The sequence below is a fragment of the Mauremys reevesii genome, linkage group 9 (assembly GCF_016161935.1).
Source record: "Mauremys reevesii isolate NIE-2019 linkage group 9, ASM1616193v1, whole genome shotgun sequence".
Classification (NCBI taxonomy): Eukaryota; Metazoa; Chordata; order Testudines; family Geoemydidae; genus Mauremys; species Mauremys reevesii.
This window is the reverse complement of record NC_052631.1, coordinates 58,948,214-58,968,962: the sequence shown is the minus strand read 5'-3', so window position 1 is coordinate 58,968,962 and position 20,749 is coordinate 58,948,214. Positions and strand designations below refer to the sequence as shown.

The following is a 20,749-nucleotide window of genomic DNA, read 5'->3' as shown; positions in this document are numbered from 1 at the left end:
TGAAGACTTAGACAAACAACCGAATGCATCTGGGTGTCTCTAGCACTTCAGGCTTGTTCTCTTTAAACAAAAAGGGGTTTTCCAGGCATACAGACATGGGCTTTTCTTCTTACTAGCATTCGCAGCTGTGGATGCCTCTATCTAGAAATGTATACTGTGCTCCCCACCCTGCTCTCTGCATCTCCCATCACAGGCAGTTCATGTAGATACCTATGACAATAGTATTTTGGTTAGCTAATCAACAGGAGCCAACATGCCTCACTTTTTGCTCCTTTGTCTGTGCATCAGCACTACTGAGATGCTAAAGCAAAACTGCATACATCTCTGGAGACAAGGTTTCAGCAATGAGCCTCCTAGGAGAGATTAGTGATAATATGAATTGGCTTCTATCATCTTCTGAAACTATGCTCTGACTTGCTTCCTCTTGTCAGTGCTGGTGATAAGTGCCAGATTCACAGCCCTGGAGAATGAATATCTGTTCTTGGGAGCAGTACAATGTGGGCAGCAGTTGTATAAGCGGTCCCACCCTGACCCCAACAATGCCTCACAGCCTGCAGGGGCCATCTCTAGGGGTGAAAGGCTCCTTTAGTATGGAGGATTATGGAGATCAAGCCAGAACACAGCCTGCTGCAAATCCCCAGCCAGTATTTATCAACCTGCCGTGACTAGCGATGGGCTGATCTCAGAAGGCGCTAAGGTCTGCTTCAGATGAGCACCCAAAGCTGAGAATCTCTGCTAAATTCTCCAAACTAGGCTGGAAGTTTCATGAAACTGCCAGTGCTTTATACTGCTGATTGGATTGGGAATATTGTGAGGACAGATGCTGCAATCCCGGCCCTGTGTCATTTCTGGCTGGAATCAGGAAAAGCAAAAGCAGAACAGCCATAAGAAGAAAGAAAAAAATAGTTCAAGTGAACTTTCTCAAACATTTTGGGTGAAAGTGCTGAAGTAGGGTAGGTGTGTCTTGCTAATGCCTAATCCTCACCCCCAAATCATCTCTTCCCTCGGAATGAGAAAATTCAGAGCCCAGAGCATTGCTGAGTATATACAGAATGGGAAAACTGAAAATAGGTAAGAACAAGATCTGCTAAGAAAGGTGGAGGGAATGGCATATTACCAGTCACACCAGGACTTCACTGTATCCACTGCATTCAACAGGCAGAAAGGGGCCTTTACTTTTTGCTTTCCTATCTCATTGCACTGAAGAATATTAAAGAGTGATCTAACAGTCTCCAAATCTCTCTTCTTTCACAGCACACTGCCAAGCTGAGCCCTCCTGTACATTCCTTCTGTGAACTGACACCATTTCTTTAAGAGTCCTGACTGGGTGTTAGTTCTAGGCTTGTGCGCGCCAATGACTGCTTAAAAGTCCTAACTAATATACAAACCAGTCTTTCCACAGCTCCACTCATTTATCAGTCCTGGCTATTAATTTCTCCCTGACAGGTAGACAATTTCAATCAGCAACGTTTCCAGCCGACTGTTCTTCCTCTGAGTGACAGGCGGATGCATCAGTTCCTGCACTGGCTGAGGGGTTGCAAAACAATGGCTGGAAAACACCACAGAGCCACTTCCTGTTGTAAACTCTATCCTCTGAAGAGGCAAAGAAAACAGCCAACACTCCTGTGCGGCATGTTTGTATTGGCTTGGGAGGGAGGTGGCATGTGACTGTTTCTCTTGCTGGAGTTTTTAAGAGAATTTGCCTGGTGCTACAGTGAGCAAGAGATAAAAATGAAATAAAAACAGCCCTATTTCCGCCCAGTGCAAGGAGAGTTAATCTGCAGCGGGGAAGACAGTGGAATATGGGGCACTTCAGAATGAGGTGTTTAGCTTTTTTTTTTTAAAAGCACACTGCCAACACATGTGGCATGGCCTGTCCCAGGATGACCATCCCATCACATGATATTTCAGAGGGGGATGGAAAGTGCCCCCCAGCTCCTCCCTGCCTGTGCAGCAGACACAGCCCTAGATTTGTATACGCTGGAGAATTCACCTTTGGATCAGGTTGAATGTGAAGGGAAATACTGGTAGCTGTTCTTCAGGGTTATAAAGCTGACAGAGAGGGAAAGAATTTGCCTTCAAGATGTTGGACTAAACAGAGACATTAGAGTGACAAATTGGGGGAGGTAATATCTTTTATTGGACCAACTTCTATTGGTGACAGAGACAAGCTTTCAAGGGGAACAGAGCTTTGAGGGGTGCACGAAAACTTCAGGGACTTAGATAATACCCAAAACTGACCATTTGCATGTACGTATGCAGTGACAACATGAGCTAGCCTGGCCCAAAGCACTTCAGGATTCCAGATCTATCACAATGTTTGGGGAACTCAACCACGAATTGAAGCCTGGGAGAACTTGTGATTAGAGAGCCCAACCCCTCAGCACAGGCAGCTGGACAGGAACAATTCCTTTATGAAGCACAGTGCTGCAGTGCAGAAGCCGATCCATAGAGATGAAAGGAAGAGAGGACCAATTACTTCCCTACATGGCTGACACTGGTAATCTGAGAATAGCCATGACTGAAACCAATTAAAACCAGCAGAAACACTGAAACCAGAATTGTGCCTGCACATGCGAGGGTCTGAACGTGGCCTCAACTCTCTTGAGATGGTGGACGGCGTAAGGAGAGGACGTCTGCTTCATCTTAAACCTCCTCCTGAGGTACCACCACCCCTCTTGGCAGCAGGTAAATTATGAAATTTGCAAACCCACTTGATGGGCAAATAAGTTCAAGCTGCACTATGCCACCAGACAGCTACTGTGTCACTTACACTACTGCTGATCTTAGCCCAGAGACATCCCGGGCAGCTTCACCCACTTACATCATGTTCGAGTTTGGCCCTAGATCCCTACAATTAAGTCAATGAACCCTAAGAAGTCTATCACGTGACTCATTATGAAAAGCAGCTGGATGTGCGAAACCATTGCCTAGAGAAACAGATCCAACCTACTGAGCTTGTAAATCCAGCTCTGAATCACTTCCCACAGGTCAGGATACATGGGGAAGCATCATTGCAAACCTCTCATTCAGCTGGCCATCGCAACTCAAGTTAATAAACCCTAATCTGGCTAAACGCCTCCCTTGCCCACTCATATCCCCTTCATCGCCTAAGCCTTTCCTCCAGCTCTCCTCAACACCACCACACACTGACTTAGCAAAACTAAAAGCCCCTTTTCTTTCCAAGTTACTGTATATACAGATCACTTGGACCTTGCCTACACACAAAGGTTGCCCCAATGTAACTTTAAAACAGCGTAACCATTCAGGAATGGAACAGCTTCTATATGAGGAGAGATTAAAAAGATTGGGGCTTTTTAGCTTAGAAAAGAGATGACTAAGGGGGGATATGATAGAGGTCTATAAAATCATGACTGGTGTGGAGACAGTAAATAAGGAAGCATTATTTACTCCTCATAACACAAGAACTGGGAGTCACTAAATGAAATTAATAGGCAGCAGGTTTAAAACAAGCAAAAGGAAGTATTTCTTAGAATCATACAATATCAGGGTTGGAAGGGACCTCAGGTCATCTAGTCCAACCCCCTGCTCAAAGCAGGACCAATCCACAGGCAGATTTTTGCCCCATATCCCTAAGTGCCCCCCTCAAGGATTGAACTCACAACCCTGGGTTTAGCAGGCCAATGAGCTATCCCTCCCCCCCCGCATTCTTCATACAATGCACAGTCAACCTGTGGAACTCTTTGCCAGAGGATGTTGTGAAGGCCAAGACTATAACAGGGTTCAAAAAAGAATCAGATAAGTTCATGGAGGATAGGTCCATCAATGGCTACTAGCCAGGATGGGCAGGGATGGTGTCCCTAGCCTTGGTTTGCCAGTGGCTGGGAATGGGCAACAGTGGATGGAACATTTGATGATTATCTGTTCTGTTCATTCCCTCTGGGGCACCTGGCATTGGCCACTGTCGGAAGACAGGATACTGGGCTAGATGGACTATGGGTCTGACCCAGTATGGCCATTAAAAACCGACTTGAGTTAATCTGGTGCAAACTCATATGTGGACACACCTCAATTGGTTTGCAACTTGCTTGTACCGATTTAGGGTTTGTCTATACAAGAAATTTCTCTACAGCTAAAACGGGTAGAACGCCCTGTGTAAACAAGTCCCTAGCTTACATCAGTAATGAGTCCTCTGGCTCCAGCTCTCTACGTCTCCTCTCCATTCAGGGGCACTCACAGAGCAGACTGAGGGGAGAACCCCCAAACAACACTTGAATTGCTTCGCTCTAGGATATAGCTTCACTGCAGTGTTAATGCTGATGAGGGGTACTCAGCTTTGAGCACCTGGGCTAGCCTAGCTGGGTGACAGCAGAGACACTGAAAAGCCCTGCCTGAGTGTGCCCATTCCACTGAGCCCATGTTGGCGTTGCACTCCCCTGCATGGCACTAGGACTGCTGGGGGCGTATCCTATGGGCCTTTTTGCTGCAGTGAGCTGAGCTGCTCTATGGATTATCTCCCAGCAAATTGTGGAAGAATACGCCTGTCCTTCTGGGCACAGAGGGAATTGTAAGGCAGCACAGGAGGACTAGCAGCATCCATGTGACTTAGCCTGCAACTTCACTGCAAAGTGGGCAGGTTACCAGCCTGAGTGAAAGCTGCACCCAGGCTCTAGCCAATATCCTCAGCTCGGCCAGCTAGTCTGAGTATAAAACACCAGCACACCTCAAGTCAGAGGTTGTGGGTGTGGACCGGAGTTGGGATAGTATCAACACCAGAGTAAGGACTTGAGTTCACGATGCAGTGAAGACACACCCACAAGCTGCTGGGGCTGAGTTGCTTCTTTTGATCTCTCGTGCTGAACAGGATGTAGAGCAGGTGAAGGAAGCCTGTTAGCCCAAATGTAGATTGCACAGAACAGGCAGATTATCTCTGCTCTCTTGCCATCCTGCCTGGAATGGCCTTGCAGCTTCTAAAGATAAGTCTTTAATTAGTTGTCAAAAGTTGCTAAGAACCTTGCAAGGGGTTCTGTAGCTGTATTTACAGAGCTTTCCATCCTTGGAAACAACAGCCCATCTCTTATGGTTCAGTAGCAAAGCTCCTGAGGTTTAGAAGTGGTATTGCTCTGGAAGCCAGGTCTTACGTTACCATTAACCTGTATATGTTAAAAGCTGTGTCAATAAAGTGGGCATTTTATTGCTGCTGCAGCCCTAGTACAAAATCTTTTTGCCAGACAGATTCAGCCAAGCAGGGACAGAGTGGTCAGAAATGGCCAAGGACAGCTCTCTGGTTAGTTAGGAAAATATCACTCCCACTATTCTGACATCATCAGCTTTTCTGTGCAGTAGCAGGAGTTCAGAACACTGATGAGCTTCCTCCTAATGAAAAGAATAGGAGTACTTGTGGCACCTTAGAGACGAACAAGTTTATTTGAGCATAAGTTTTCGTGGGCTACAGCCCACTTCGTCGGATGCATAGAATAGAACATATAGTAAGGAGATATATATACACACATATAGAAAACATGAAAAGGTGGGAGTTGCCCAACCAACTCTAAGAGGCTAATTAATTAAGATGAACAATTATCAGCAGGAGAAAAAAACTTTTGTAATAATAATCAAGATGACCCATTTCAGACAGTCTGACAAGGTGTGAAGATACTTATCATGGGGAAATAGATTCAATGTGTATAATGGCTCAGCCATTCCCAGTCTCTCTTCAAGCCTAAAATGATGGTATCTAGTTTGTGTATTAATTCAAGTTCAGCAGTTTCTTGTTGGAGTCTGTTTTTGAAGCTTTTCTGTTGCAAGATTGCCACCTTTAAATCTGTTACTGAGTGACCAGAGAGGTTGAAGTGTTCACCTACTGGTTTTTTGAATGTTATGATTCCTGATGTCAGATTTGTATCCATTTATTCTTTGTGTAGAGACTGTCCGGTTGGCCAATGTACATGGCTGAGGGGCATTGCTGGCACATGATGGTATATATCACATTGGTAGATGGGCAGGTGAATGAGCCCCTGATGGCATGGCTGATGTGATTAGGTCCTATGATGATGTCACTTGAATAGATATGTGGACAGAGTTGGCATCGGGCTTTGTTGCAAGGATAGGTTCCTGGGTTCGTGTTTTTGTTCTGTGGAATGTGGTTGCTGGTGAGTATTTGCTTCAGGCTGCGGGGGGGGGGGGGGAGGGGGCCTGTCTGTAAGCGAGGACAGGTCTGTCTCCCAAGATCTGAGAGAGTGAGGGATCATCTTTCAGGATAGGTTGTAGATCTTTGATGATGCGCTGGAGAGGTTTTAGTTTGGGGCTGAAGGTGACTGCTAGTGGCGTTCTGTTATTTTCTTTGTTGGGCCTGTCCTGTAGTAGGTGACTTCTGCGGACTCTTCCTGCTCTGTCAATGTGTTTTTTCACTTTAGCAGGTGGGCATTGTAGTTTTAAGAATGCTTGATAGAGATCTTGTAGGTGCTTGTCTCGGTCTGTGGGATTGGAGCAAATACGGTTGTAGCTTAGAGCTTGGCTGTAGACAATGGATCATGTGATGTGTCCTGGATGGAAGCTGGAGGCATGTAGGTAAGTATAGCGGTCAGTAGGTTTCTGGTAAATTCCAGTGTACCCATTGCCCAGTGTCCTCTAGATTAAACTGCAAGCTGATGGGAGGGGGGAGTCATTCCCAGGTTCATCAGGAGCAGATGCACACGTCACATTTTATTTGTCCCCCAAAAAGTATAACTATTAAATCACAATGTAAATTTTGAAGGAAGAAAGGAAGAGAGAGATTTACTGATGGAGGAAAGGTTAGAACAGAGTGCACACTGAACAACAAGAGATGTGAAGGGTGTAAACACAAAGGACAGTCTGGTCCAAGGGTGAATGGGGTAGTGGGATGAAATTAAACAAAGGGAATCAAGCAGAGTATCTGAGCATTTCCCGTTACGGAAATCTTTTCAAAGGAGAAACATTTTCCTAAGGGAAGCGGTGGAAACCTCATTGCTTCCATCACGTAAAACTGAATAAAACCCTAGAGAGTCAACGGAAGGGATCATTCGTGCAGTGGCCAGAGTTCGCTTTGGCAGGGAGGGCTAGATAAGACCTACCTCAGAATGCTTCCCTCCCTGTCTCCCCAAATTTCTAATTTCAGTGAACCTGGTTTTTAGAGAAGCCATTAGTGATCGTTACCAGCCCGATTTTACCTGTTGGCAACCTTCAGTCTTGCTCTGTCACTCCTAATAAACATTTTTTTCCATGCAGAGAGTGACCTAAATGCTACATATTGTGGCAAAGTTCCTCCTCTCCTCTAGTAGGTCCTGCGCTTATTGGCAGATTTCCTCCCCTCAGTGGTCTTCCCCTTGGATGAAACCCACAGTCTGGATCACCTCCTCCTATGTCTGATTAGGAGTAGCGAGGCTTGGGGGGAACCCGGGCCCACCCTCTACTCCGGGTTCCAGCCCAGGGCCCTGTGAATTGCAGCAGTCTCTATAGTGCTACTTGTAACAGCTGCTTGACCGCTACAGCTCCCTGGGCTACTTCCCCATAGCCTCCTTCAAACACCTTTCTTATCCTCACCATAGGATCCTCCTGGTGTCTGATACTGCTTGACTGTATGGTGTTTCCTCAATCCTCCAGTAGTACACCTTCTTAGTTCCTTGTGTCTCTGGCTCCTCATACACCCTTCCTTCCTCTGGCTCCTTCCCCTTTGACTGGAGTGAGCTCCCCCTTTTTATACCAGGTGCCCTGATTAGCCTGCCCTGATTGGCTCCAATCAATGTAGCTCTCTCCAGTGCCTTCTAGAAAGTTCTTAATTGGCCCCAGGTGCCTTAATTACCCTGGAGCAACTGCCATTTTGGTTCCCATGGTACTAGGGAATTGCTTAGCCTGGGGCTAACATACCTGTTCCTGAGTACTTTCCTGTAGCCATCCGGCCTTGCTCCATCACAATATGCACTCCTAGGTTTAGCAGGGTAGGCCCAATGCCACTATATTGCAATTAGTCACAGGGCTAACTACTGCCCTCTTCAAATGCTGGCTGTATGGAGGAGGTCTATCGAGCAGTGCAGTTCTTAGACATGCAGAAGTTGCACTGGTTTAAAGTGTTTCATTTAAAAAGGTGCTAACACATCAATTTAGACCTCACTTCTCTGGATTTGTTTTATGGATACTATTTTTCCACAGACCCCTCGCCTCATTCAGGCACCCAGGATGGATAGTGCTCTGGGGAGACACTGGGGCTGTGACCTGAAGAAGGCTGCTGTCTGTAGGACCCCTACCTCGCTTGTTGCACAAGTTGGAAAGTGCATCATGAATGAGGGAGAGGACTGTGGGAAGAGAAAGGGATCTGATTTACAGAAGTGCTGAGCACTTGCAGCTACAGATGAAATCAATAGAAGCTGTGCTTTGAAAATACAAAGTGCTATGTAATGCTAAGACTGTAAAATTAAGTCCTAGGAATTTCAAATCAGACACCCACAATTTACTCTCTCTGTGGTTCACAAAAAAAGCCCATAAGGTAGAGGCCCTGTGGAAAAAACAGCATGTAATCATGTAACTAAAGACTGCATCATAATGTGTATGCACAAGGGGGCTGAATTCAGGTTGCATAGGTATAGGACAGGAAGTAAGAGATCAACCCCCCTTGCAGTGAGTTGAGATATAAAGGAAACTCCATTTGTAGTTCAGTAGAAGGAAAGTCCCAGACATGCTGTGCTGGGGTTAGAATGAAAGTTCGCCCAGTGGTGGGGCAGAAAAGCTGACTTCAGAAGAGGGCTCCCCGTTTGCCTCACCCTCATTGAATAGTTTCATTTTTTAAAACGCAATCCCCGGGGCTAGCCAGCCTCATAGGTAGAAGGCGCCAAGCAGCAAGGAGACACTAGAACAAGCCCAAACACACACAGGGGAAACAACAAAAGGGCTACACTATGCTTACAATCAGGCTTTGTGATGGCTTTTTTTTTTTTTGTCATCCTAAATGCAAATCTCTCTCTTCCCCACCCCAATCCCCTTGCATGGTCTTGGAAAGGCAGGCCTCCTGTTTGCTCACTTCTGGCAGCATCGTGGCAGCTGGTGGAGTGGAGTGGAGTTTATTCAGCAGGTACAAAGTCTCTTTTGTTCCCCAGACAGTGCTAAGCTGCTGCTCCTCAGGGCTCTGGGAGAAGGGGAGGAGGTGCCTCAGTAAAATGACTAGGTTCTGTTTGTGGTATCTAAGCAGGACCACAGCAGTGTCTCTTTGATCCCTGCTCATGAAAAGAGCACAAAAGACTGAATAAAAGAATGAAGATCTATACAAACTGGCTACAGGGACTTTGTCTGCCACAGGACCTCCTCCTGCAGTAGAAGTGCCCTATATTATTACCTCCCCCTGTGGTGGTCACTGGCTGTCGGTCCCTTTCATTAAGACGCCAACATCCCCCCTCCTCCTCCCCATCTCCCCCCACATACAGAGCTCAATATGCCCCACTAAAGCTGCTTTGTGGCCCTGGTACTGAATGCGTTGCAGGCTTGCTGCTGCCTGGATACTTGCAATCAGTAATGCAAACAATTCAGTCACTGCAGGTGCAGAATGAACACACTGTCCCATGCGGCAAGATCTACTTTTCAAGGTTTGTCCTGGTAAATAAACCCTGAAAGGACATGATGTAGCACATAAGCCACAAGATGCTTGGCTGAGAGCTCATTAAAACTCATTTGAGATTGCATCTTCCTCTGGTATATTTCATGCCTATACCATGCCCTCTGTAATTTACATTGTAAATTCCTTAAAGCAGGGATCCAGCCATCCTGTAGGTTTAGCAAATAGCCTAGCACACTGATGCATGCGCTTTCCTTTTCCACACACTTCTCTTGTTAAGCAAGTCTATAACATTACCACTTTCAGTTCATTTTTTTTGTTCAGGACCTGAAGTAGGCTAATGAAAGACATTTTAAAAGATTCCTGTTGATGGGCTCACTGCCCCAAGAATCGGTGAGAGGGTGGACACAGTAAAATGGCTTGAAGAAATATGCTCCATCTGGATTTGGAAAGAGGATGATCACACTGTAAGTCAGTACTGCATGCTGGGATGAAGAATGTTTATAAACATAATTTATGTATTAAATATAAGAGCAGGTGGTATGTGAGAGCTTATTAGGTGAGACCCCCAGACTTATCACAAGTTGACAGTATGGCTCTTCAATGGGCAAGGGTTGGACATCTCAGCTTTAGTGCACATGATCTTCCACTACCCAATGCGAAAGCACAGGCAGGATCTTTACTGTTAGCCAAATAAATACTATGTTCAGCGTTTTGAAATGATCCTGTTCAGCAGGGAGAGGTGGAAGGGGGGCAGGTGATGTTAAGAAAACAAACAAAATCTTTCAGACTTCTTGTCAAGACAGTCAGTTGCAGAAATTGTTGTCCTTGGTTATAGTTCAAGAGCTAGAAACACATGGAATCTCTGATGGGGAGAACTGGAAAAGTATATTTAAAAACTGAAAAAGGAAATCCTTGCAAAGGAAATATCATTAGCCTGGGGAGCTCTGGGCTGAAGGATATTATTGATGCAAACTGCTTACAGTTTCAAAACAGGATTATGCATTTATATGAAAAACAGCATCTGTGGTCTAGTGAGAATAAAAATCATGTCTCTCAATCTTCATGCTTCAGGGCAAAAAACGGATTCCCAGCTGATCACACTCACTCTCCCTCCCAGACAGTATCACACAAATAGATGCACTTTTTAAATAATTCCTTCCTCTGAAGCATCCAGGATTGGCCATTCTCAGAGAGAGGATACTAGCAGGCTAGCTGGCTCATTGGTCTATTCCAGGGATTGGCAACCTTACAGAAGTGGTGTGCCGAGTCTTCATTTAGTCACTCTGATTTCAGGTTTCGCGTGCCAGTAAAACATTTTAATGTTTTTAGAAAGTCTCTTTCTATAAGTCTATAATATATAACTAAACTATTGTTGTATGTAAAATAAATAATGTTTTTAAAAATTTTAAGAAGCTTCATTTAAAATTAAATTAAAATGCAGAGCCCCCCGGACTGGTAGCCAGGACCTGGGCATGTGAGTACCACTGAAAATCAGCTCCTGTGCCGCCTTTGGCACATGTGCCATAGGTTGCCTACCCCTGGTCTATTCCAATATAGGAGATTTACTTATACCAGACAGCTATAGGACATGCATGGGACTTTACAAATTACATAGGAACTGCACTAATCAACAATCCTGTCTTCAGCAGTGGTATGTGTCTAACCCTTTGGAAGAAAGTGCAAGAAACCCTGTAGCGGACAATTATGGAATATACCTGCACATGGGGAACTTTTCTTACTTGACCCCTGTCATTGAGTGGTCAGTTTGTGTTCTGAAGCCAGATGGTTTCATACCCCTTACCTTTATCCTACTCAATGTGGCTCTGCTTACATCTACCTTACATGATGCCCATCACTGTGGTCTCAGAACACCTCCCAGAAAGAATCAATATACGGAATCTCTTTCTCTCTTCCCATCCGCATCTCTCCTCATATTCATCAAATCCCTAAACTGACTCAATCATTTCGATCACTTCCTATGAAGGTCTTCCCAGTCCTCTAACCACATTGAAGGAACATCTCTGGACCCCTTCATTTCTGGTCTTTCTGAGATGAAGGAGGCCATAACTGAACACAGTATCACTGATTCTAAACATTTTCAATATCATCCTAACATTATTTACTTCTTTGGCCCTGCTATACAACTGAGCAAATATTTTCATTCAGCAAGCCATAAAGATGCCCAAGTCTTTTTCCTGTGTGATTATGTGTAGGCAAGGAATAGCTGGAATGACTCACTGCACATCACTTTAGTAGCTGAAATTCATTGTTGATAAATGCATTGTATTGATCATTCACTTAGCCTGGTAAGGTCCTTCTGCAGCTCTTCGATCTTTTCTGGTTTCAATTAACCTAAATAATTATGTCACCTACAAATGTTGTCACTTCATTGCTCACCCCCTTTTTCTAGATCATCACAGATATTCAATAAAAGGGGTCCTGGTATGTGACCTTGTGGCAGGCATGCCGCTGCTAGCCTTCTGCATGATGACAATGGACCATTTCTTCACACTGGTTTTATCACCTCAGCCAACATTTGACCCATGACAGTACTTCATCTTTCTTTAATAGTTTTTTGAGAGGGACTTTGTCAAAAGCTTTTTAAAAGTCAATTTTAAAATCCAAACAAATGTAACTGACTCAACTTTATCCACTATTTTGATGACACACAAGTGTATTCTAATAGATTGATGGAGTTGAGCCGCAGTTTCTGCAAAAGTAAATCCTTTCACTCCATGCTCTGTTCATATAGGTGTTTTATAGCTTTATTCATTATTTTTCAGCCAATTTACCTGGTATTTAAATAAGGCATCATAGTCACATTCCTTGCCCTGAACAGTTTACAGTATAAATGGTGCAATACAAAGACTAGGATACAAGAAAGCTGATTGGCAATAGAAACCTAGGTGATCAAAGTGGGCTTTAAGCAGAGAGGGAAACTACTTCATGTCCAGAAAGAGAGGCTGTTCCGGGCACCAAGGACAGCATGAGAGGAGATATGAATATGGAATGTGAGAAAGCACTAAGGAGAAATAGCTGAACTTGGGAAATAGGATATAAGAAGGTAGAAGTAATGAGATGTTAGCAGGGCTATCAGACCAGAAGGATCAGTGCACCATCACACTATGATCATTCCTAGGGTCTTAGATTTGGAAACAGTTTACAAAGAAACAGATTCTACACTTCCTCTGTCCAACACCTGTTTTGTTGGCTGAACCAGTTGGTGGCCACACCACACTGAAATGTAGAGATTCTTTTACTACCATCCTTTTCATGATCTGACAGCCAGACATGATGCTTCTGGCAGGCATTGAGATCAAAGAACTTACTGCAGAAAACCTACTTAGAATTCTTAAGCTGAGCTGATGGCTCTACAACTGGAAAGGGGATGGCTGCTGGGCAGCCAATGCAACTCCTCCTCCAGATCCCATGCCTCTTCAACCACTGTGATCTAGGGTCACCTCCAAGCACGCCCATCTGGGAACATGCATTCAAGACAGCTCTTTGAACATCAGCTTCATCTCAACCCTTGAAAACTACAAGCACTGTAATGCTACAACAGGAATCTGCTGCTGATCTAGTCTGGCCAATTTCAGACCCTAAACTCAGGGCAATCCCAGCTCCACAGGCAAAGCATCTCCCTTTCCATAACCCATTCCCTGGCCAAGCTTGTTCAGATTAAGAAGTCATAAGGCCTGGAGCCAAATGATGCAACGTTATATGCATAGCAGCATCTTCCAACTGTTCCATTTCTGCATTACACTAATCCCTCAGTACTGTTTAGAAATCATTAAATGCTGAATATTCAGATTAACAAGAAAAGAAAGGTAACGACTGATACCTGTGAATTTCTGAAATAATACCTTATTTACTCTCCATGTATACTCAAGGTTCATTCAAATGTTCCCCAGCTGTGGTCAGAGGTTCACATTTAAATAGGACACCCTTAAAAAGGCTTCATAAGCCTTACAATGGCTAATCACCTTTTTCAAGCTTGAATCTGAAATTCCTTTCCTTTCCATGAATTTGCTCTTTACCTCATTCTACACGTACTAATTGGTTAGATCCTCAAGATGAAAGGCACTACAGAAGTCCCAAGTACCGTGCTGTTATTGTAGGGCTGGGCTGAATACTCTGGTTTGTTTTGGTAGGGTTGCTAGCACTGAACTTTGATGTGGGAATGGAAGAGCACTGAAGCATGTGGCTTGGGAAGAAACACCTAGTTATCTGGATTCAGCAAACAGATTGACAGGTGCAAAATTTTATCTAGACAGCATTCCTTCAAGCTGATCCCCTTGCCCTGTTCAAAACTTTAGGATACCATTGTTCAGATCATGCATTTCAAGATAGCTTGTGTTAAAAGAACACCACCTGGCCCCATGACCCTTTGGAATAGCAGCAGTTGGTACAGTTTGGAAGTTGCATCTGGAACTTTCTATAAATCCAGGGAAAACAAGGCTAAATTTAACTTGAGAGAGGGCTTGCTTTTTTCTGGTGAAAATATGTGCATGTCCCAAAGAGCAATTTGTGCAAACAGGTGAACCTCTCTCTGAAACCGACTGGCTTCCAGGATCCCTTGTAAAAAGATGCAGATGGTCTCGGGTTTTGGGAACAAGAGTCCACTATGCTGCTGGGACAGTGTGTTATTGTTACAGGGGCGTCTCTCAACAAAACAGTATTGAGTGGCAAGGATGCCGTTTTAATTAGGTGGAATGACTCAGCTCTCATTCTAGGAGAAGGGATGGTTTGTCAGAGCCTTACCTCGTGATCTGGGATCTCGGAGGGTAGCATTCTCCCCAGGATGACCCCGGTCAAGTATGTCCAGCAGCGGGCTGTGTTGGCAAGGTTGTAGCCTCCTGTCTCCAGCAAGAATCATGAAATTAGGAAGGGGAAGAGGGAGAGAGAAGGAGAGAGACAGTTTTAATGAAAGGAATGCATTGTTGAGAAGCAAGAGACTTTATATCTGCAATGCATATGAATAAGGCTTTTTATTTGGTCTTCCCAAGTCATGCACAGTAACTGTATTTTGCACCTGTTGGATGCATAGGGCTAAGTTAAAGCAGTTAATCACCTGTACTAAGAAGGAAGACTTGCAAAATTGAACCCACAGGTCATCTCAGCAATTGCACATGCAATATCATCCACCCCTCCAAATCTGGCTTCAAGAGATACCTGCAAGCTGCAAGCCTTTGACTCCAAGGGTCAAGATTTCCTAAGGTGACATGGTGGGGAGGGAGATGCTCAGGCTCAGCATGGAAGGAGTTAATGTGAATGAAGCAGAGCAAACTAATCAGGTACAGCAGTTTGAGATCTCCCTTTTAACTTAGCTTGTGATCCAAAATGAAATCAAAGATAAGGAACACTGATCATTTGCTGATAAAATTTCCATCCGTGCCACCTTCTGAGCAAGAATCCCTCTGGAGGGAAATTTACTCTTATTTAAAAGTAGTGACCAAAATATGAAGCCAACTAAAGTGGTGAAACAACCTGTGACTAGATTCAGCATCTGAGCATCCCCAAATTAACACAAACTCCAAAGTGGGGCTCATTCTGGGGCTCAGCAAGTCAAAAGCAATAATCTATTTGCAATCAGCACTGCTGGTGTTCCTACTTTGTGCAAGGGGAATCTTTCCAGTCAAATAACCATCAGAAACTTTTAGGAGTTCTTACAAACAATAAAGAGTAACTTAATCAAAACTCCACTTTGGGAGACTGAAAACAGTTTCACAATCTCTCTCCCCCTTTGCCTTCTGGCAAACATCAATCTCCCTGCTCAGAACTGAGCCATCGGGGGTACTTAGTTTTGTTATTTTCCCTAAGACAGTGGCTAGTTTTCCTCATTTCTTGGCAAGAAGTGGTAGATAAAACAAAATTCTCTGTGCCTCTCCTCCTCAGGCTCACAGCTGGTTTGAACACTCAGAACATTCACCAAACAACTAGCAGTAGCTAGGTTAAATTTTAGGCCCAATCGGTTGTACTTGGTGATATCCCTTAAATGATACAACCTAGCCCCCAAAATGATAGCTGCTACTCGAGTAGCTGATGCAGTGGGTAAGGCATCTTCCAAAAGAAGTTGAGGAGATTTCCTGGGACAAAGTGCTCCTCCCTTGCCCCATTTTGTTTACATAGAATTGCTTATTTCCCATCCACTGGACAAGCAGCTAGTAATATTGAGTGGCAGAATGTGCTACAAGCCAAAAAGCACTCAAGGGGCTTCCATTAGGTATCAAAATTCTGCTTTATTGTGAATGAAGCCAATAAAAGATTCAAACGCTGCCTGAATCCAAATGAGATAATTCATTGCCAGATGCCCAAGGTAGGTCTGGGAGCATAATGCTTACTTTTAAAGAGAAGCCCCGCAGAGCAGATCATGAGAGCTGGGACTCAAAGCTGGCATTGAGCAGACAGGGTCAGAGGTGACTGAGGTTAACAGCTTCTGATCTCTGGAGGGGCCAAGCAACCTTTAACCCAGGATCTCGAAGTCAGGAATTGAGACTTGGACTTGTTGGTACCAAGGAGTTGAAGTCTGTGTACAAATAGCACTGCATCAGCAATACAGTGCCCCCCATATGCTATGCGTGCTCAATTTCTTCAGCTGCCCTTCTCAAATGATGCCGCTTTCAGAAGCGGAAGGGCTCACTTTCAAAGAGCAGCCTCAGGGGAGCAAGCCGTATTAACCTGTTACTTGAAGAGCAGAATAAGTCTCTCATGCACTTACCTCCTCCCAGGATGAGAGTAGCCAGCTGCCACTGGAGAACGTACTTCAGACACTTGCCAATCCCCACTGGAGTCATGTTAAATGAACACATGGGGTCCCCGGCTATCGTATCTGCTCCCAGCTGCAGGACTACCGCTTCTGGGTTGAATGTCATGTACACCTCCTTCAACACACTGCATGCAATAAAACAAAACAGAGTTCCCACAAATGGCCACACCTCCATGGAACATTGAGACAGTGTGATGTGTGCAGGCCATTTCAGCCAGCTAAACCACACTGTTACTTTGCCTTTCCAATCATTGTCTAGGCTTTACATTTTGAGCAGAGAAGTACTTTCCTATTTCCCAGAATGCCACTTTGGACAAAGTTATGACAGACATGGTAGACCTGGACTCCGCTCTTCAGTCACATTGCATGTTAAAAGGGCCTAAAAACAGTAAGGAAATGGGAAGTGATTTTGCAGTACCAACAAAGATCCAGGCCAGAGGCACCAAAACATTTCTACCTCAGCAAACAGGGAGAAAAATATATCCACATCTCACTTGACACATAAACATAAAACAGTGTGATAAATCAGAGCGCTGGTTACAAGTAACAGCTCCTACGTGATAATGATCTTACATTTACATGACTTTCTTCCAGACATATCCCAAACATTAGTGAAACTTCAGCCCCAATTGTACTAACACTTGCTCACCTAAGTAACTTTACAGATGTGAGCAGTCCCACTGAGCTCAAAGTTATTTTTGTGCACAAATGTCTGCAGGACCAAGGCACTGGGTTTTATGAGCTTCAGGTGAAAGCATTACTTCACTCACCAGTGAGTGGCTTGTCTACCTGGTGACTTAGTTCATGCCAAGCTGGGGTGTAAGTCTACAGCGCACTAACTGGCCATGCAAACCCTACTACTGCAACTAACTCTTCTGGAGTGCACTCCGATGTACTGCTATGGCTCTTTAAGTGTGCAGCACTAGGGTCCACATGGCAACTTAGCATGCAGCAGGCTAGTGAGCTGTACACTCACACCCTTGCTGCACGCTACATTGCCGTGTAGAAAAGCCCTGAAGTGCACCCACCTCTGGGTGAAACGCAACAAATGTTTAAGAGTGCAGCAGTGTCCAGTGTTAGTTCATGAATAATAGTGAAGAATATGGCATCTACACAGTAATAGTTTAGGATAGGAAGGGAAGAGCTGTATCCATGTCTGACTGCAGAGGTAAATAGTAGGTAATTACCCACACAGAATTTGGGAGGAAAACTAAAGCTAAGACTCCTAATCTTACTACATGCCATGAGATCTTTAATGGCCTTATGGCTGTTAAAATAGGAATAAATACACACAAACAATAAACATTACGTAGACAGAATATACAATGAATATACAATGTACTTTCAAACCTATGAAAATATCCCAAACTTAACATCTGCAGAGTGCTGAGAAGTGTTGGAAGAAGGCAGCACACCCTAAAGATGCCCCATATGTGCTGAGAGCTTGGCCCAAGGGCACAGGACTTCTCAGTGGAGTGGGATTTAGTATAAAATGAGGAAAATGATGCTTTTAGCAGATTAATAACCTGAAAGAGCAGCCTCAAAATACCACCATCACCCTATTAAAAAACAAACGAGTTCTTTCTTCCTGTGAGCAGCAGACAGGATCTAAACTGTATTAGTAAACACTGCACCTCCCCATACAGTCACAAAGGGCATTGCGGGGTTTGCTAACCTTGGCATTGTACTTTTTTTTGCTCCTATGACACAAGTATCACATGCGATCAATTTGCCTGACCCACTTTTTGCCACACACTGGGGATTTTCACTGATCAATAACGTGAGACAGTCAAGTCTTTGTATTTTGTAGGAACTCTAATAATTTGTAAGTCTATCTGACAACCATGATGTGAAACTACTGAAACATACAACATCACTATCCACACCAGGGTGTTTCAGGAGGGAGCTGACCACACCCAGCCAGCAAGTCATGGGTTTGAGGTTTTGTACCCCTGCCAAAGGGAAGGAATGTAGGGAGTGCATCAGGCTACAGCACATTAGTAACTTCCCTCTAAGCACATGAGGTGCCCATCTCAAATTTGGTATGTAACCGGGAAACATGATCTGCACAGCATGGCTGACTCAGGTTCAGGTGCATTCAGCAAGCAGAGCGGCACAAATGGGAACGTCACCAGGACACAGTGTGGGAGAGTGGAAGTCTTAGGGGATTAGCAATAGGATATGGATTCTTCAACTCTACAGCAAGCCACTGCTCCAGAGCCAGTCCAAGGCAGGTATGACCAAGAGTTGCTACCATCCAAGGGCCAGTTCAGTGGGTCTCAAACTTTTTTACTAGCAACCCCTTTCACATCGCAAGCCTCTGAGTGTGACTCCCCTAATAAATTAAACACCCTTTTAAATATATTTAACACTATTATAAATGCTGGAGGCAAGCAGTGTTTGGGGTGGAGGTTCACAGCTTGCGACCCCCCCATGTAATGACCTCGCAACACCCTGAGGGGTCCTGACTCCCAGTTTGAGAACCCCTGGGCTAGTTGGTAGACAGCGGGGGGGCGGGGGGGGGAGAGAAGAGAGGGAGAGGAGGAAGAGAAGAATCATAATTTAGTGGATAATTGAATGGGTAAACAAAACCCCACCCTCACAATTAACACAAAACTAGGCCCCATGGCTGGCAGGCTCAGAAGGGAGAACAGCTGGATGGCCTCTGGGCTCTTTGAGGGCTTGATAATAACGACTGGGGTTGGGGAGGATATGCACTGTGATTGCCTGTGCTACAACTGTACTCTTGATAATACAGTTCAGTCCCCTGGGCTGTCAATCCAGAGCTAACCTCAAACACACTACCCAGGGTGTGTACTCTCTCCCAGACAAGCTCCTGAGAGTAACACCAGCATTCTGGGGAGGACATGCCAGGAGGTTGATGTTTGTCTGTTTGCACAGACAATATCTCACCCAGATTTCTCATCACACTTGAGTGGCCCCCACTATTCACATCCTTCTGCCGAAGGGCCCCACACTGTGGTAATCTTCCCTCCTGCAAGGGTTCATTCAAACCCACGAGTGCTGCTCCTTCAGTTGTCTGGGGAGTGGGATGGGGAACGGTGGTCATTGCAGAGTGATGCAAGTCATTCCCTTCCCCAGGGCTAGGGATACTGCCTCCACACTGGCCTCCTTAGTGCTAGAGCTTGTTCACCCCGCTGCTCTCATCCCTGTGTGCGACTATCCCAACTGGCCTTTCCCCAGGACACTCCCCTCTGTTGACGTTCTCTACTTCTGTTAGACACACACTAATTTCTGGCTACCTCGAACAGCTTGCTCTCTCCTAACAAGGTACTCTGCATTCCTCGAGGCTCCATTAGCAAAGGGCAGACACGTGAAACGCTATGGCCAGTGGAATGTTTGCCTCTTGCTAGAGAAGAATGGGAAGATCTGTTACCGAGGCCATTAGATCCAATGTCAGATGGGCTGAAATTGCTGCCAACAGCCACTTTCCAAGATACACATTTTGAAGAAGTTTCATTTGATGGGCAATTTTGTGAGAGCTCTCCAGCGCCAACGACAGCTCCCATTGGAACCTGTAAACGTTTGCACAGGTCTGGTTCTCCTTAATCCTGCCTCATCTAGGGGACATTCTCTTCTTGTGGCAGAATCCACCACTTCCACAGAAGGCAAGAATTGCTACCATACAAGCCCTGTGATTATTCCTAAAAGAGCTACCCTGAACACATTCAATCTGTTTCCAGCCACACACAACCAATCCAGGTCCCAAGTCTTCCCAACATTTCTCAACAAAGGCTCCCAGTTAGGACAGTGAAGCATCCCTGCAGGCTGCTCTGACCCTTTTGCTCACAATATAAAGTTTTTAACTTCAACACTCATCCTAAACAGCACTTTTCATTTTCAAAGCACTTTGCAGATCTTACCTAAATGATAAACATCAATACTGCCTAAGCTCCTGGAATCTCTGTTAACCTTGATAATTCAGCCCCATGCTCAAGGAGAGAGTAACTCTTTCTAATGATCTGGTAAGAGATGAGAAGTGCTGCTCTACAGTCAGCTCCATCTACATTCTGGAAGAATTTCTTCTCTAGGCAACCTCTGATATTGGTGCCAGATTTGGCAAACAGGCTAAATTTCAAGCTATACAAGAATGTAACAGACACCAACTCCAGGTGGCCAGAGAGCCCAACACTCTAAGGGTTTGTCTATCTCACAGGATTCTATCATGCCTGACCATGACTGTGGACAATCAAGCAAGGTGACAATGATCATAGCTTAGTGGGCAGCGCAGACGAGGACAAACTGGGATCAGCATTGTGTCGACCACCTGATTAAATCCCATCAGGGCAGCATATGGGGAGAAAATGACATTGCCTGTGCTGCGCTTTGTGTGGCTAAACAGAGGCCCTCAGTCCCCAGGGCTGTCAAGCCAGCATCTTTCATCAGCTCTAAATTCACTCAAAACAAGGAAGTGGCAGAAGTATAAGTGCCTCTTT

The 20,749-nt window shown here is 44.9% G+C and overlaps 1 protein-coding gene across 5 annotated transcripts in view; it reads right to left on the bottom strand.

Annotated features, from left to right (window-relative positions):
- HDAC8 (histone deacetylase 8) overlaps nucleotides 1–20,749 on the bottom strand; it is a 114,750-nt gene that overhangs the window by 38,721 nt on the left and 55,280 nt on the right. For 4 of the 5 annotated variants that reach the window (XM_039488784.1, XM_039488785.1, XM_039488787.1 and 1 more), the window contains 2 exons: nucleotides 16,245–16,417; nucleotides 14,288–14,382 (listed from right to left, as the gene is read on the bottom strand). In XM_039488784.1, the coding sequence (XP_039344718.1) occupies nucleotides 14,288–14,382; nucleotides 16,245–16,417 (268 nt within the window). Of the gene's footprint in view, nucleotides 1–14,287; nucleotides 14,387–16,244; nucleotides 16,418–20,749 lie in introns of all 5 variants that reach the window. The other variant, XR_005584723.1, reaches the window with a different exon arrangement.